The sequence below is a fragment of the Ambystoma mexicanum genome, chromosome 5p (assembly GCF_040938575.1).
Source record: "Ambystoma mexicanum isolate Mex_15411 chromosome 5p, UKY_AmexF1_1, whole genome shotgun sequence".
NCBI classification, from domain to species: domain Eukaryota; kingdom Metazoa; phylum Chordata; class Amphibia; order Caudata; family Ambystomatidae; genus Ambystoma; species Ambystoma mexicanum.
The window spans coordinates 798,001,288-798,020,027 of record NC_090930.1 but is presented as its reverse complement, the minus strand read 5'-3'; the positions used below and the strand labels follow the sequence as shown (position 1 = coordinate 798,020,027).

General features: G+C 46.0%; 1 protein-coding gene across 4 annotated transcripts in view; it reads right to left on the bottom strand.

Annotated features, from left to right (window-relative positions):
- Positions 1-18,740, bottom strand: part of ITPRID1 (ITPR interacting domain containing 1) — an 826,173-nt gene that overhangs the window by 48,699 nt on the left and 758,734 nt on the right. For all 4 annotated transcript variants that reach the window (XM_069613212.1, XM_069613214.1, XM_069613215.1 and 1 more), the window contains one exon: positions 7,866-8,114. In XM_069613212.1, coding sequence (XP_069469313.1) covers positions 7,866-8,114 — 249 coding nt within the window. The remainder of the gene's footprint in view (positions 1-7,865; positions 8,115-18,740) is intronic.

Here is an 18,740-nt window from a genome sequence, read left to right as displayed (position 1 = left end):
GTTTCATGGGGACAAAGACTTTAAGAGATGGGATGGTCATCGTGGATTCCAGTATAATGCCTGACATCCTCCTGTCTGTCTGCACCCTTCCTTCTGAAGCAAACACGATAGGCTCTGGCTTCTTATTGTCCAGGCTTCCCTAGACAGAAATACTCACACAGGCCCTGCTGGATCCTTTGCTGTGCTAGGCATGTGTTTCCCATTGGTTTGGATTTCCCTGTTTTCAGCAGGTTGAGTTGAATGTTACAAACACCTGGAGAGGGAAAGAGAGGCTGCAATGTTGTTTTTCATCCTTCCTATAGGAGAGGGTGTGGGTTCTCTTGTGCTATTTTCCGTGGGTATTAGAGAGCACCTCTGTGGGTTGATCCTTTCTGCCCCAACTCCTCCCATTGCTGTGACTGCAAATGAAGTTTCCAAGTCTGGTCCAGGTTTACAGTTTTGAGTGACCCCAGGCATTATGAGAGTTGTCCTTCCCTTCCTGCTCGGTCTTATGAAGTTGTTTGCTATTGAATGAGACATGTGACTGTTCCCTGTGTGAGAAACCAGAAGGTGTCTCACCCACTAGTCCCCGGGGATCTGTAATCCAGCTGGCATGGACACAGCCATCAGTTTTGGATCCAGTTCCTGGGGTTGGACCAGTGTGGGAGGATCACCTGAGGGAGGTGTCTTCGGGGAGTGGGAGTGGGACACCGGATGGTGACACACAGTATCCCTTTCCCTGAAACACCTTTTCCCCATCCTACCAAATTGAATACTTTACCCCCCTTTTTACAACACACTTTCTCACGGACGGCCCGCTATGAGAGAAAATGAACACCCGAGCCGTATACCTGATGTGTTCCAATACAATGGTCGGGCAAGGTCAGGCAATTACTGATCATCACACACACCTGACTTCCATCACACTTCCCCAAACGGATAAAAGGCGGAGCATGGGAGCACACTCGGAGAAAGTCAAAGCACACAAGAAAAACAGCAGTTCTGAGATGGCAGCTTCACGAGACGAGAAAGACGGCAAAACAGAAGGGGGTCGCAAGGAGGGAAGTTCGCTTGACCTTTTTGACAAGGAACCGTTACTTTTGCGAAACCTCGAGAACTGAAAGCGTAAGACCAGGAAACCAGGCTGAATATTCCGGCGTTGTGTGTTGGAGGTACCCGGAGCCCTTCCGTATCAGTGATCATGGCGGCGAAAATCTCCAGCGAATGGGGTACCGTCCATGGCTCCAAGTTCAAAGCAGCAAATCAACACAGTCGGTCAGTTGGGGAGACTGATACAAGACCGGTCTGTGTTGAAGCCAAGGTTGCAAGCAGCAATTTGTATGGCGAGTGATGGAACGAACATTGTTAACATGCATGTGATAAGAAACCCAAGTGAAGTTAAACTGCTGATGAGTGATTGAACTTTGAAACCAAGACACAATACCTTTGACAGAGTATTCCAGCACCGCGTAGGTGCTCAATCGAATGTTTCTGTAAGGTATCCAGCTTAGAATTGGCTAAGTGAAAGTAAGAAAGAGAGCACATCAATAAAAGACCAAGTAATTGTGAATCAGAGTGGTCCAACGGCGGGATGAGCAAAATCCAGCGCAAAATGATAAGTCTTTGATTTCTGAAGTAAAGAAAGTTTGGAAAAAGTAGAGCAAGTTGGTCCGAGCCCAGTGGAGGGAGATCAATTTGCTTGCTGTTAAAGTGGGTCTGAACCCAGCAGAGGGGAATCTGGGGTGAACAGTGAATCACCCGAGAAGGTTTTGTGTATTAAAGGGGTCTGAGCCCGGCAGAGGGGGTTCCAGGTGAATCGAAAATCACCCAAGATGTTATACTAGAATCCTAAGGAGAAAGGAACTTTTGAATGTTTGTCTGTCAAATTAGGCCCTCTGAAGTAACAGACTTTGAATGGCAATGCTACTTTGACCTAGAAGGCCCTGATACTGAGATTTAAAGTGCATCCTCGTGTTAGAGAAGCTAGAGACTGTGCTAAGCTTGAGTGTGCTGCCTTGTCCCATGCTGAAAACATGGGGACGGGAGGCCAACAGCTTGAATATCCTGACATAGCATTTCTTGAACACTTTTCTTTCGCATAACATTGTTTTCCACACTATTTATATTTAGAAGTAAGGATTGGCAATAGGTTTTTTAGTATAGCCCCTTTTATTTTGACAAGACACCACTAGGAAAGCGTAATTATTATTTGATGGTCGTAGCTTGCTCCCATCTTTAGATTTATGTTTAGATAGGTTTTTTCCAAACCCAATTGAAGTTCAATACACACCCTTGAACTGTGGTCACTTGTGTCTGTCTAACTGTTTGATACCATGCCTTCCTTACACCTGTTATGAAGAGGGGGTGCTACATAGGTGATGCAGAGCTTTATGGTCACTCTACTAAACACCCCTGAACGTAACTTGTCCCGGCTTCCCAACCTCGAGCATCCCTTTCTGCGTCGCTCCCCACGTATCTTGTCCCTGCTTCCCCTACCTAGCGCATCCTTCTAAGTGCTGCTCCCACACAACTGTCCCCAAACCCCTGGCCTACTGCACCCCTTTAAGAGTTTCTCCCCACCCAACTTGTCCCCGCTCACCCAGCCTTGCAAATCCTTGTCAGCGTTGCTCCCCACGCAACCCAGAACCGGTTCTCTCCTCTCCTTCCTCCTCAGGCTCTCCTGAGCCATGCCCAGTGCATTGTTCTCTGCCTCCTACACATTTGCATCCTACGCCCTTACGTACTGAGACCATTGTATTGTCATTCCACTGTATTGTATTCACTACTGTATTGTCATTTCACCGCATTGCATGCATTTCCTCTTACTTCAAGGTTTCCTTGGACTACCAGTGTTTGTGTATTTTGTTTTGTTGGGTTACTATTGTATTGTATATGTGCTGCATCGCTTGTATTTCATTTCTCTTCTTCCCCTCTAGGGCCCCTATAACTACCAGCTTTGTAGTCTGTACAGTACTGGCATTCTCACGCCTCTGAGTTCCATTGTAGTGTACATTTGTTGCTTGCACTGTTTTCTCCTCTCATGCTAGGACCCTGAAAGGCTCCAGTGTTCTTCTTCTGTGGTGTACTTACTGGCTGTCCCTATTTTGTATGTGACCCCTGTGTGCCTCCCTCCAGTTTGCCCCTAGCGTGTGACCCCCCCCCACGCTTGGGCGGCCCCCCTTACTCTCTTCCCTGCACCCTCTATGGTGCTCTCTGTCTCCCCTATATTCTCTAACTGCTATTCTATCGACTATCCTATCCCTCTCACTAAGTCTGGTAGGAAGAAGCTCCAACACAGGCCTTCCTATTGCTGATACCTACACCAGTGCTTCCTCCAGACAGACCCTCACTGACATCCCCTTCGTCGTTTGCCGACTCCAGGCCTATGGACCCCCATATGGTCTCTGTTCTCTCTCCTTTTTCCTCCTCTGCCATTAATGGTGGCACCTGGTGGGAGTCCCTCCTGGCCCCCTTCCACTCATCCAAGACCATCATTAATGTCTACTTACATGGAACTGTCTTGGTGCAGGGCCATCAGGCCAATCTCCTCCTTTTTGATAGACGCTTCCCGCATCTTATCAACTTCCTTTCTTCTCTTGTTACTCCTATCTACCACTCTCTGGGTCCTCTGCTGCCTCCTTCCCCCGCCACCTCTCTGGCACCCTCTGCTGCTTCTTATGCCACTCTGATGCCTCCTTCCTCAGCCACCTCTTTGGCGCCCTCTGCTGCTTCTCTGGCCGCTCTGCCTTCACCTCCCTCAGCCTCCTCTGAGGTACCCTAACCTGCTTCTCTGCCTGCTCTGCCTTCTCCTCCCTCTGCCACCTCTCTGGCACTCTCTTCTTGATCTCAGACTACCCTGCCATCTCCTTATTCCTCCTCTGCCAATTCTCAGGCATGTCTAACACTTCCGTAGGGCGTATCTCACGCCTGTACCACTCCACGGAAGTCTTGCAAGATGGCAATCTGTTCCACGTCGCTACTCTTAACTCTGGCTCCACTGTCAAACATGCCTGGGACATCTGCCATCTCCTCGAAGAGCTTCATTTGTATATACTCGGTTGCACCGAGACTTGGTTCAAGGCAAGCTCTGTCACAAGTTTTGACATGCTACTCCGTGATGGCTACAAGATCATCTCTGAACCCAGAACCAACTGTCCTGGTGGGGGAGTAGCTCTGATCTTCCCAGCATGGATCCCAGTTTATGTCATTTCTAAACAGGCCTACTCCTCTGTTGAATGTCTGCAGGCTCTCTATCTTCCAGGCCTCTCTCTCACTGTGGCCACCATCTAAAGGCCGCCTGGCCAGGTTGCCCTCTTCCTCTCAGAGTGGGCTGACCTCTCCTCATCCCTCCTTGCCTACACCTCTCAACTTCTCCTCCTCTGAGAACTTAACATCCACTTGGATGCCTCTAGCCCCTCCTCTGGGCTCTTTTGCAGCCTCTGCGACTCTCTATCTCTCTCTATTCTACCCTCTGGCCCAACTCACTCTGCAGGGAACACCCTGGATGTTCTGATCTCATCAGATCTCCCCTCTCCAACCCTCTCACCACTCCTCTATCTTGGACTGACCACGTTCTTCTCTCCTCTCACCTGTCGCTCTCTGCCCCTCAGGTTAAGCTGACCCCAGCACTGCCGCCCACCTTCTCGGTCATCCGGCCCATGAAGTGTGCGTCAGTGAAGGCTTTCGCCAATACTTTCTCTCCTCCTCCTACACCTTTGGCTGACTGACAATCCGACACAACCCTTTCCAACCTTCATCTCTCTATCGCTAACACTCTTAATGTCCTTGCCCCTGTCATGAGGATCTGTTTGAAGCCTGCATCCAAGTGCAACTCTTGGTACGATTCTGACCTCGTCACCCTTAAGCGCAAATGTAGGAGGCCTGAGAGTAAGTGGAGGGCATCAAGCACATCCTCTGACAAACTGTCCTGGCGCCAGCTCCAAAGGCAATACAGATTCTCCTGTACTCTCTAAGAAGAGAGCCTACATCCAAGTCCATGTCTCACTGGCGTCTAGTTAACTCAGCCAAGCCTTTCAACATCTCCCCTGTTCCCTTCCAGGCCCTTTGAATGGCTTCGGCATCTCATTTCACCACTAAAACTCAGGACATCCTGTCTGCTCTCTCGTCCCCTACCTCCTCTTCCTCTGCCTCTACCGTTCCAGGCCACTCTCTGGCCATTTCTTCTCTTCTTTTCTTCTCCTTCCCCCTGTTCACTCCCGACAATTTTTTTAGATAAGCCCGATCTATGAAAGTCTCGTCAAAGCAGGTGCTCCCCTACTCCTCCAGAACCGTTAAGGACCCCATTGACACCCATGCTCCAGCCTTGAGCGATTTCTACAATCACTCTTTTGCCACTGGAGCCTTCTCTTCCCCCCTTAAGCACTCCCTTGTGCACCCCCTTCTTAAGAAGCCCTCTGCCGATCCTTCCTCTCCGGCAAATTATCGCCCGATCTCCATCATTCCTATCCTGGGCAAACTCCTGGAAAGATGGCCATATCCCATCTTAATCTACATACTGAATCTGCTGGTTGTCTCCATGACCACCAGTTTGGCTTCAGAGCAGCCAGAAGCATGGAAACTGCTCTCCTGAAGACCCGTGATAACTTGCTTTCCAATCTTGACTTTACCTTCCTTCTGTCCTCATTACCTTCGATCTATCCTATGCTTTTGACACGGTCAACCACGCCATCCTTCTCAATCGTCTCTGTGACAACCTGGGTATCTCTGGTCAGGCACATGCCTGATTGACCTCCTTTTCTTACTGATCGACCTTCCTCGGTCCAACTTGGGTCTTTCCTCTCTTCTATCTCTCTCTCTCTACTTGTGGTGTTCCCCAGGGGTCTAACCTCTCTCCCAGACTTTTTAAACACTACTTGGCACCTCTGGCCCACTGCATCTCTACCTTCTGCTCTAACTTTCAGTGTTATGCGGGTGCACCCAGCGGTCCTACCGGCTCTCCTCAGCCTCCTCTTCTCCTTCTCTCATACCAGACTGTCTGTCCGCAATTCAGGAATGGTGAGCCTCCAACAATCTCTGCCTTAATGCCAGTAATACTGAGATCCTCCTCATTGGGACAACTGCTCCCGCTTTCCCTCTCTTACTCTGCTGCCCACCCTGGGCCCTCTACCTGCTCCTTCCTGTGAAGCTAAGAACCATGGTGTCATTTTCGACTCCACCCTCTCCTTCTCTCCTCACATTTCTGATGTCTAAAAAAAGTCACACTATCAGCTGCAACTCCACAGAGTTATTCTTCATTTTCTCACCTTACCCCAGAAGATCACTGTCTCCAGAGCCCTGGCCCTCTCTAGGCTGGACTACTGCCTGCCTCTACTCTTCACCCTTTACAACTTATCCAGAACAGGACTGCAAGACGTGTCCTTGGCCTCAAGCCCAGCGATTGTATCTGTCCAGCTCTGAAATCTCTCCACTGGCTTCCGGTGGCTGCGAGGAGCAAGTTTAAGACCCTGTGCATCATCTACAAGGCTTTCTGGGGTCGGGGCCCACACTAGATCCAACTTTCTCTTCCTAAGCATCTTCCTTCTTTAGCCCTCCGCTCATCCACCTCCAACTCTAAAAGGGGGTCAGTCGCTTCTCCAGGCAGAGAGTGGGGGGTAGATCTCTGTCCTCGGCTGGGGCCTCCCTCTGGAAGAGCTTCCCTGCCTCGCTCCAACTTGAGCAGGACCACCTAAGGTTCCGGAAGCAACTCAAGACCTGCCTTTTCACTTCCGCTTTCTCTCTCCCTCTCTCTTGCTGATGCCCCTGTCTGCTGCGCATACGGGTTACCTGGCCACCCACTGAAATTACGTGACCAGACTCCTGCATGACCAGTCGCCCTTGTACTGCCTCCAGGCCTCACAACCACTTAAGGGACTGTATCTGCAATCCTACAGTCCCCTGACTCTCTGCACTTATGAGCCACCTCCAGGCAGCATTTACAAGTTACTTTGCACTCTGCCTCCCCCCCACCCACCCTGGAACTTCTCCCACCCCCCACCCCACACTTGCACGATCTGAATGACACAAGGCCTAGTAAGATTGTTGTTCTGTGCTCCTTCTGTCCTCCCTTCCTTGTCTTGTTGTGCCTAGAAACAGTTGTGTACAGGTGCATTATAAATGACTTATCATATCATTATATCATATCTATCAAACTCACATACACACACAAAGCAGCGGCTAAGCTGGTCTCACAGCACTGTAAGTTATTAGATCTTAAGTTCTCCTTTCCAAATACACTTACCAAGGCATCACCATCAATCCGCGTAGAGTCACTCTGGCACAGAGGACTCTGGTATGTTTGGCCTGCACTCATCAACGCCTCAGTTTTTGCCCCTGAATCCCCTTAAATCCCAATATCAACCCACACCCCACAACCCTCTCTTTCCTGTTGAGCCACGTGCAAGGAAGCCAAAACATGTCCTTACAAGCTTGCCAGTAATTCAGCAGAAAATCCACCACATTACTGCAAAGTAGTGTAAATCTCAATTTTGCATTTCACAGGACTTCATGGGGATTTTAGCAGAATTGCACCATGCAGTAATTTCACCATGGTAATTGTGCTGGTTTTTGGAGGTAAAGTAAATGTTTTACCTCCAGCATCTTGGAGGAGAATCCTCCACTTTACAGCCAAACTCGGGATTCCGCAGTGCGGTGAAAGGGGCAGTAATTCAATTATTGCTGAAACAGTGGCAGTAACGGAATTATTGCCACTGTTTTACTGCCCCACCCCCCAAACTCGTAATGAGGCCCTATTTTATTTCACTGTTCACACCACAGATGATAAATACAATGGCACATTCACAGAATTGGTGATTCTTTTCACACAACAACTTGACAGCGTGGAAACAAACATAACTTGAGTTGGAAACAAACATAACTTGAGTTTTTACATTTTTCAAGAAGCTGCTGAAGTCGGCTTTCTTCTGCTGGTTTGATGCTGGTGTTTCTTTGCTGTCCACTGCCATCTTCTGCAGGTCCTCTGACAAAGAGCACTCGGCTGCTAGTGACTGTGGATACTGCCTGGTTCCCATAAGATTGGAAGAAGAGCGTCGATGTTGTGCTTTGCCTTCTTCCCTCCAATCAGTGAGTTCAAGCTCGGAATGGAGTTTGGCTTGCTCTTCCAAAAGCTGGTTAAGTTGCTGAAAGAGAAAATGAGGAGTCACAAAGGTGATCTGCAAACAGAAGGCATAGAGAGAAAGAGAAAGAGATTGAGACAAGCATGTCGTGAATATGTTGTGACCAAGAAAGATATTGGGCCTCATTAGGACCCAGGCGGAGTGGGTTTCCGCCAGCGCTAATCGCGGCGGACCCGTCCGCCGTACTACGAGTTCCCTTAGCGCCATGGAGGTTTTCTCCGCCTGGTTTTACAAGGCGGAGAAAACCATGGCGCTACGGGACCTCGTTGTTAATTACGCCACCGTATTTTACGGTGGCGTAATTAACTCCTTCCCCACTCCCATTATACCCTATGGGGCAAGAATGGGAATGGGGAAGGGCAGAATGGGGACTGGGGATTTACCGCTCCGCCGAGGTCGGAATGGGGCGGTAAATCCGCCAACCCCCATGGCGCTATCGACGGCTTTCCGCCGTGCTTCGCGGTGCATTTAGCACCGCGAAATCCGCCTGGGTCCTAATGAGGCCCATTGTAACATAACTACTGATACGTGGGCACTGACTGACCCACTGAGACCATTTTTATTCCTGAGTCACTGAAAAAGAGAAAATGAATCAGAAATATGTGCATTTCATGAATTGCAATACTTTGGACCAGTAACAGGAGTGGGGTCATGTACTCCAGGAACATGGATTACACTTCAGCCCCCGTGTGTTAATTACATGTATTCCACACAGGAGCTCAGACTATGTTTCACATATTCAAGGGAAGGCTCAAGAGTAAATGCAAACTGGGGTTAATGACCTTATAATTTACTTAGTCCAAATGATGTCTTCGAGGGAGGGTAGGTGACACCCAAAAGGATCACTAAAAAGTTGTATTAATGAATGTTGCAACACAATTTCCTGAAACATTAGATGCAACCTTTTGGCATGGAATTTTTATCACACAATTGTTCAATGCGACCTTACAAAGACTGTGAAGATCCTAAAGCAGTTAGCCATTACTATTGTGTACTTATTCATCAGCAACATGTGTAGCTATTCAGAGGTTTCCACACCCAGGGCACGGCTTCCCCACACCACTTTACAATGTTTTTCAAAGCCTCACACCTTTCCACCAGGCCCTCCATTACACAACCCATAACCCATAGTTCCTCCTGTTGCTTGTGAGTCACTACAAGACAAGGGACTAGGATCAATTCCGAGTTCCAGTTCTTTGTTTTTTTCCACCCTCATTTTCTCTTCTTGCAACGGGTCCCTAGTCAATATGAAAGGCATTTCGTAAGCATTGATAAATCAAGCAATCTTCTAAAATGCCTTACTTACTGAGCTTTATCCAGGCATGTAAAGGGCATACAGCTGTACATTCTCTCAACTAGCAGTGAGTGACCATTGTCTAAGTGGTGTACTCAAAGCTTCGAGAATGCATGATCTGCCTGTGAAAGAGAAATGCTTATCACTCTTTGGGAATTTCATGCAAACATTCCGCCTGGTTTAAGTGTTTTAGAAATATCAAGCACACATTTCTCTTTGTCTATGGTTTCTATGCAGCGTGGCTTTGTGCGGGTTATGAGCCTGCCCTCTTCGGAATGAAAGATGATGCAGTGGGCACGAAACGTGTTATTTGTGGGTCCTATTGCAGGGCTAAGGGCAAGAAAAATGGCCAGCCTCTAATGTCAAATCTCCCATCAACAATTACAATGCTAAAGCTGTTAAGATAGCCTCTGAAGCAGAAGAGGATAACAGCTGCATGTCCTAAGCGTTTCCCTCTTGCTGATTGGGAAGGAACGTGGTAAATGAACCAGAACTGAGTCCATACTTAAATTTGTACTTGGGAAGGTCTGGGCACTATTCTTGAAATTGGTTAACAAGGCTCTGGACGCATATATTCTCTCAATAATTGTTAGATGTGGTTGAGATTTCAAGGCAAACCTTTTTAGGAGGTGGCCAGGATGGATGGGATATGGGATAAAGTTATCATTTTATATTAAAGGTTGTCACAGTGTGGTAGGGTTTCACGTATTTAGGTTAGTCAATCAATTCAAGTTTATTTATTGACACATATATGATATGATATGATATGATATGATATGGCATTTATAACACGCCTATAAACAAGTGTTTCAAGGCGCAACTGGGCAAGGGAGGGGAACAAAGGGAGGACAGACAACGATCCTACTAGGCCAGGTGTCACTCAGATCACGTGGGAAGGGGGCAGGGACAGTGAATTACATGGGAATAGATAATAACAATAAGTAAAGTAACGGCCAGCATGTGGCAAGTGCAAGGGTAAGTGCAGACATCAGGTGTCAAGAGCTGATAGGGGGACTGTAGGGATACAGAAACAGTCCCAAGTGCAGGGGTTGCCAAGCGGGCAGTGCAGGTTTGTGACGCTGGCAGAGAAGGGACCTTGGCCCGAGATCAGAGGGTGTCCAGGTAGCCAGGGCAGTTCTGGTTACAGCCAGGAAGTCAGCCGGGGAGAGGAGGAGAGAAAGCAGAAGCAAAGAGAAAGGTTTTGAGGTGCTGCCGGAACCGGAGATGGTTCTCCTCAAGTTTAAGGGAGGCAGGGAGGCTGTTCCAGAGGGAGGCACCAGCCGAAAAAAGAGATCTACCACCAACTCATTGCTTGGAGAATCGACTGACCCTGAGGGATAAAACCAAAACGTAAAACACCCATCTGTCTGTGCTCAAATTAAGTCATGATATAATAGGGCCATGTCATAGACACAGGTGATTAACAGTAAACATTAATCATATGAAATAAATACGACCCACAGAGTAATACAAAACAATTTCACCCATTTGACCTTTCACAACCCTACTTTGCCCTCCATCAACTTATTTCTCCTTGAGGAGACTCTCCTTAGATAGCATGCAAAGGCAAACATCTCCCTCACATCTGTTGAACTTAGAAAAAACAGCAGCTCTGGTCGGAAAAGCCTCTGTAAACTTTCTTCTAGTAAAATATGTGTTTTAATATTTGAGCATAAAGGACAAAACAAGACGAAATGAATTAAAGTCTCATGTGCCCCAAAGAGACAACTTTGGCAGTTCCTTCTGTGTAATCCATCAGCCATGTATGTGCCACTGCCTATAGAGGCACAATGTTAACCTTGCTTGGTAATGAGCATTCTGTCTTGATTGTTGGTTACCAACTAAAGATACCCCTCTATTGTGGAAATCAGCAGCTATGCCCTTTCCTGAGGTTGTACAAACATAGAGTATTCTCTGTTTGAACCAAAGCATTGCAAGCCTTTAAACTTCATTGCATTTTTTGGCATACTGAGGATGGTCTCTGGGCTATCAAAATAAGACGTTAAGTTTTAGTGAAGCCGACTGCTCGCCCCCCCCCTTTGACTGCATGTGCGTTTGTTATTGTTGTTGTTTCATGTGTGCCCTGAGACCCATGGACATGTGGCACGGTATAAGTAAACAAAGAAAGAAAAAAGAGAGGTTGTAGATTATTCATACAATAATGATCTAGCATAGACTAACCAACCTCTTTTGTGATAGCCACCCAATGAAATTAAATTCCTAATCAAGGCTTTCGTTAGTGCCCTGTATCCACCAGTCCATAGAGCATTCTGTGCTAATATAGGTCTTAGAGCTAGCATGTCTGTTAAGTAGTTGGAGGTAGTTTTTAAATGAACACTATACAGAGAGGTAGAGGGAGTGGCTACCCGCGCACAGGCTAACAAGGAATTATACAACTTTTGAATATTGTCCAACTTCCAATTGCCCAAATCTACAGCCATCAGAGCCAGCAATTGAGATGTTTCCCCCACTGTTGACCAAACATCAACCTAACACCTAGAATCCCTGATCATGCCAGAGCCCCACACAACCATAGCTGGAAGAACCAAGCCAGTGATCTCTGATCCATGGTACAAGCACACCCAGTAGTCTTCACACCTATGATAATGGTTTGTTCCTGGTCACAAACTCCTCCACCTAAAAGCGTGGGACATTCTAGCAATAGCTACATCTGCCAGTACATATTGCATTTACCTGTTAACTAGTCAAAAATGTCTAGTCATGTGCGTCTCTAGGACCAAAATAAAATGTGCCCTATTTGTCCTGGATGGTCAACAGCTTGACCAGTGATTTTGTTTTGATTACCTGGGGATCGGATTCAATAATAGGCTGACCTGGGACGATCATTTTACTTAACGAGCTGCCAAGATGAGACAGGTAGCAGGCAGAATTGTTATATTTGCGAGGACTTTGCAACATTAATTTGTGGACCATATGTTAAGTGTACCGGGAAAAATTGGTTCCCGCTGGCTCCAATGAAAGTGTGATTTGGCGCTATTGAAAGGTGGACTGTCTGCAAAAGACAGAGACCTTTTGTAGAAGATGGTCCTCACCTATCTAACAGGCAAACATGCCTCTAGGAGAACTGAACAGTTAGCAATACAGGTGGTTTGAATTGCTATTACCCAGAAGGTTGCACACAGAACGTCATGGAGGCTTGATGGAAACATGTTACATTGATATGGCATTGAGACCACTGGCACTGGTATCAGGGAAATCTAAATGGGTGGTCAATGAGACACCTGACATGGTGCCTACCCTGGAGGAGGTGCCCTCCTTTCTGCTCAATGCAAAGAAGTTATTTTACATATTCTATGAAACGTAGATAGCATATGTGTTGACATGTTACAGTGTGCTGCTTTGTCTCTGAGCCTACTGCCTGGCAGGTATTGACAATAATATTCTCTTCTAATCAATTAATCCTGTACTATCTTCTGTGTTCACTCCAGTCCATAAGGTGTCCGTGACTTTGTGCTAATTGTGATTTCCAATTAAAAAAGGACAGAAGGGGGTTGGATAATTATAAGAGCATTTCTGGGATGTGTACCATGCCCTGCACACTCCGAACGACACTGGAATGACAGGGGACATGGATTGGTAAGGTGGCAGATAGGGCCCCCTGAATTCCACTGATTCAGAAACCCACCAGGCCAACATGTGCTGGATGGAGATGATGAGGTTATGGTAGATTGTTCATGAAAAACGTGTATAGTACCAGTGCTAACTGTGCAAAATGTTGCCCATGCTATGGGTTTTGTGGCTCATGCCAGGAAAAATATGGATATAGCTCCCCGCATGCTGGAGAGGAGGGTAGATGTAACCATCTCTGCAGAAGGACAACCGACAGCTAGTTTCCACCAATTCTCCATAGATTTTCAGGATGCAGGAAGCCACAGAGGAGACCAGCCATGAACTTGCATTTGCTCCTCTCAACTTTCAACCCTGTCTCTTTCAATATTCTCAACACTGTCCTCAAACTAAAATCATACTCTTCCACGCCTTTCCCAAATATAATCATATTGTCTTGATACACCAATGTCCCTTGTAAACACTTCAGGATTTGGGTCATGGCCCTCTGGAACACAGCCGCTGCTGATGCCAATCCAAAGGGCATCCTAAAAATAGTGGTACATTCTGAATGGTGTCACAAACACCATCAAATACCTGCAGTTTTCCATCAGTCTTATCTGGTGGAACACACTCCAGAGGTCCAACGTCGTGAAAACCTCTGCATCCTGTATACAATAACATTTCAGCTATTATTGGAAACAGAAACTTGTCCACAAGTAGGTTCTTGTTTAAGTTCCTCAAATCGACACAAATCCTCAATTTTCTTCAATGTAACCAAATGGAGCTGACCCATTGAGACGACTCAATCGTTTCAATCACCTACTCTCTTTCTAACATATTCAACTCTTCTACAACCTTTTCCACCAGATTCAATGGTATCTGCCTTACTGTCTCCTGAACAACTGAAATTGAATCAGGTTTCAGTATGATCCTGTGGGAGTACCCCTTGAGTAAACCCAACCCGGACTGGAACACCTTCACAAACTCTGTGTTCTTGTCAGTGCTATACCGATCATGATCTTCAGTCATGCCTTCCACATACTGGACCGGGTCTGCCTTGCGAGCGACAAGCCTTATTTGTAAAGCCACTTGGTCTCTCCACCGAGAACATCCACAACCTGTTCAGCATTGTAGTTTTTTACTTCTACCACTCTGCCTTTAAATTGGACTACTCTCTTTATCCAACCAATAAAATCAGTCTTCGACCCCCTCAAAACCCCTAGGATTCTTTATATCAGGTTTATGTAACTTCACTTTCAGGCCCTTGACTTTTAAGTCCTCCCATTTATTCTTCATAAAGATGGTATAGGGCGAGCAACTGTCCACCACGACCTTTAACTACCAGTTTTGCACTATTAGCTCACAACTCGGGTATTTAAAGGTTTGATTGCACTTCTCTACACTGCTTTCACAAGCCACTACCACTCTCGCCTCCTCCGATTCTTCATGTACCACCAACACCCTTTTCTTACTCCTGCAGACCATCACAAAGTGTCCCTTGATTTTATACAAGGCACATTCCTGCCCTAACACAGGACAATTTCTGGAATTCGCATAGTGGCCTATCCTGCCACATCTGAAGCACATATCTTAGTCTTTACCATCATTTTTGTAAAAAACCTTTTTCAAAAACATCGTTTGGTCCTCTGCATCACGTTCTCCAGACTTCTGTAGTCTCACCTCATTTTGGTCTTAGTCTTTATCTACATGTAACGTGGGCTACTTCCTCTTCTTTACTATGCTGACATGTGTTCGCGGTGCATCCTCCCCTTCTCTGCTGCTCTCAGTCTGAGTCTGTTGTGCTTCTTTCTTCTTGATTTTCATCTCTTTTGAGCAGAACTGTGCGTGCTCAATTTTCTTCGCTATAGCTATAGCTTCCTGCAAAGATGGGTCACCACGCATACACAACCCTTCTTGGATGGTTGAATCTTTGGTATGGATTATTATCTTGTACCTAATTAGTTCGTCCATCGTTATGCCAGCTCCAAATTGACATGTCAGCACTAAATTATTGACGGACAGCACATCTTCCTCAAAAGTATCATCCTCCTTTTGAGCTCTAGTGTAAAAAGTAAATCTGTTAATTATGACATTTGTCTCTGGAGCATATGGTCCACTCATGCGCATCCAAGTCTCCAGCTTCAATGTCTGTCAGCAGAGGCAACTCCCTGTATTTCTGCTGTCCCTCTGGTACTACAGCATGTAGGAGAAGCGCTCTCCTTTTTTCTGTGGTCAAACAGTCACGTTCCAGCGTCTTGACATAGTTCCTTCAATATTCCCTCCATTCAGACCATTGGATGGACAGTTTACCAGTATAGGGGAGGAAACTTTCTGGAGGATGCACCTTATTCCTCTTCATAATGGGTCACCAACACCAAAATACTTCACCTTTAAAAACAACAAAGGCCGTAATCGTCAATCTCCTATACAGTATTTCTCTGTGTGCTACTGTGTATCCAGCAAATAACTTCTCTCCTTTCATATATTTTATTTTAGTAAAGAGACAGAGAAGAGGGGCAAATAAAGATTGCCATAGTCATTCTGAGAGAACGAAAATCACTTGCCATATAGAATGGTCGCATGTCCTCTGATGCCACTGGGTCCTGTCCTCCTACCCCTTTGTTGTCTTGACAGACACCTCCTGGAGAATGCATGGCACATCTATAGGGCAATTCCTCAAGTCTTCAGCCAATGGCACAGTGGACATTACCAATGAGGTGCATGCGCCTCCTGTTTGTGCACGAATCAGGTTCCAAATGTCACCTTCTAGCAGTGCTCCAGTGCACTCACCACTCAAAGAGGGAAGAGCCCCTGCCTCAATGAGGGACAGGATCATGTCGAGAGTAAGGACAAAGTGCCACACCAATTTGGAGCACAGAGCGTCCGGCTGCCTCGCAGTGAGTTTGGACCGCAGGTGACTCTTGTTGCCAAATGGTGCTGCTCCCCCCACTCCACAAAGGACCAGAAACAAAATGGAAGATGTGTTCCAACCTTTTATTCAATGAAACACTATCAGTCATCAGTGCTCCTTCTTCCCTCCACCAACAGATGAAGAAGAGGTGCAAATAAAGATCACCATAGTCATTTCGAGAGAAGAATAATCACTTGGCACACAAAATAGCTGCATGTCCTCTGACACTGATGGGTCCTTTCCTCCAACCCCTTTGTTGTCTTGACAAAAACATTCTGGTGCATGCACGCCGGGGCACATCTATAGGGCCATTCCTCAAGTCTTCAGCTAAAGTTCACAGCGGATGTTACCAATGAGGTGCACAAGCCTCCCATTGCTCGTGCACAAACTGCCTGTCAAATTTCCTATTGTGGTGGTATTCCAGTGCACTCACCACTCATGGCTGGATAGAGCGTCTTCCTTGATGAGGGAACAAGGACAAACACCCATACCAAATTGGAGCATGGAGCGGCAGGCTGCCACGCAGTGGGGCCGGACCGCTGGTGACTGTCGACACCAAACTGCGCTGCTCCCCCTCTCCGGATAGGACCAGAAACAAAGCAGAAGGTGAGTACCAACCTTTTATTCAATGAAAAGCCAATGTTCTTCAGTGCTTCTTCCCTCCATCAACACACTCGTACTCTCAACTGTCTTCCCACATTCTACAAGCCCTCACATTATATGCCCATCAGAAAAGACACTGAAGACATTAAAGTGTCTATGGTTAAAATCAATTAAGACCTGAACATAGAAACTTGGAACCCTCAACCCTAAAACCATCTAACCCCAGAAGCAAACAGACCCAGGGAAAATATCCCATAAAAAAAACCCCATAGCTAATGGCCTAGTAATCACTCAGAGTCCTTACCCTGAAAGCAAATATGCTCTTCCTGAGCATAGGAGGGCAGGTCAGAGTTTAAGAAAGGAGGACCAAAGAATCATGCCTGGGTTCCTATTTAACTCAAAGAAGCCTAGATTTCAAAATCTTCCTCATCCGTTGATTTTTCAAAGACCATGACCCCAACATCAAAAGTATTGTGCCCAAACACGGAGTGACATCCAAATTGCCAGAATAAGCAGGGCCACCATAAAACAACAATGAATGTGCACAGATTCCAAAATCCTCTGTCAACTCCATTAATTCAATAATGCATGTCTCTACATTGGGCTGAATGGAACATTGCATATGGGGTAGCTATTATCATGTGAACACAGGGTGTTATAGAGAAGCAGATGTGTATATCATTAATACAACCTGCCCCCTCACCTCCGACCTACTGGATGAAGAACAAGAAGACACTGTGCATGACACCAGGTATAATTCCAATACCACACTGAGTATATGAAAGATGTTATGCACTCAGGCAACCATACCGAATGTACCCTCAAATTGAAGTGGTAGCAGGAGATTTGCAGACACCACTGTACATTGAGGAGCTGTAGAGAAAATCTAATGGGTGTAAAGTGATGCCATAAGAAGAAATACAATGACACACAGAAATGATATAAGAAAACTTAAAGAATTAAAATGTAACTGAAGAAAAAAAGTAAACCTACATGAGTGAGAAGAAACCACATATACATGAAGAAGATACGTAGCGAGATGAGTAGTAAATGTATAGACGCTGAAACACAAGGTAGATGATTCACATAGAAGCTTGTTGCAGTAGAAAATACAACATGGAAAAAGCGGGCATGTTGAAAAGATGGACGTCGGCTCTGAATGATTCTAAGCAAAAGTCTTGAAGGAGAGAGAACAGGGCTGCAAAGCTGACAGCTGCTGGAAATTGATTTGTGCATGAACAAAGACTATGCTGTTGGCCAGCGAGCAAAGCAATTGTGGAGTACAAAGGGAGTCAACGACAATAAGAAATGTATGCAGGACATTTTTCTCTTAGATTAAGTAAATGAGCAAAAAATTGTGAATGGCAAGTATTGAACAATTAAAGATGCAGAAAGCATATGTGGGATGGAGAAACCAAGTCTCTAGAGGCCGAAGAGGGTAATCACACCCAGGATAATTGAATCAAACAGCACTAAATAGAAAGGTGAAATTGACAAAATCATGACCTCTTCACACGTGGTGTAAGACCAGAAATGAGGCCTATCCATGAGCTCCAGATGAAGATGACGATGTACCTTAACTCACCTTAAAATTCCAGACAAGAGAACACCCAGCAAGGTCAAGCAAAAGGAAGAGGCCTTGGCTGAAGGGTTGGCTGATGGGAGATGGTAAACTAATTGGGCAAGTGGGCAGCCATCTAACATTGTTATCTGCGCATGGGTTGGAAGAGAATGCCAACTAATTGTAAGGGCCTATGGAATGGTGAGCATACATTGTTGCCGAAGCCAATCCGCTGCTGTTATGCTCCTATAATATGTATTATACGTTGTATAGGGTGTGCCAACCCCTCCACCCTCAACTGAACATAGATAACATGATAGGCAGATCAAAAAGTTCCATCATTGAAGAAATCAGGATTAGATTTCCTTTATTAAAAGTAAAAAGTGCACATGGCACTGTGAATATTAGGGTTGGATGGCCCAGGAAATAAAGGGTGCTTTAAATATCATATACATACCATAACTGTATAAGGATATATTATGAATAAAGCATACAAAGTGAGGGATGCATAATCACATAAAATAATAGCTCCCTGAAGAAAACTACAGTGTCGGACAAAAATATATTTCAAAATGGATACTCAAGTGCAAAATAGTTTCCACTCCTAAGCCAGGTGTGGAGGACTTTGAACCATGCCAAGAGTTCAGACAAGCAACAGAGGCTGATACATTTGAAGACAGTCTTTGGCAG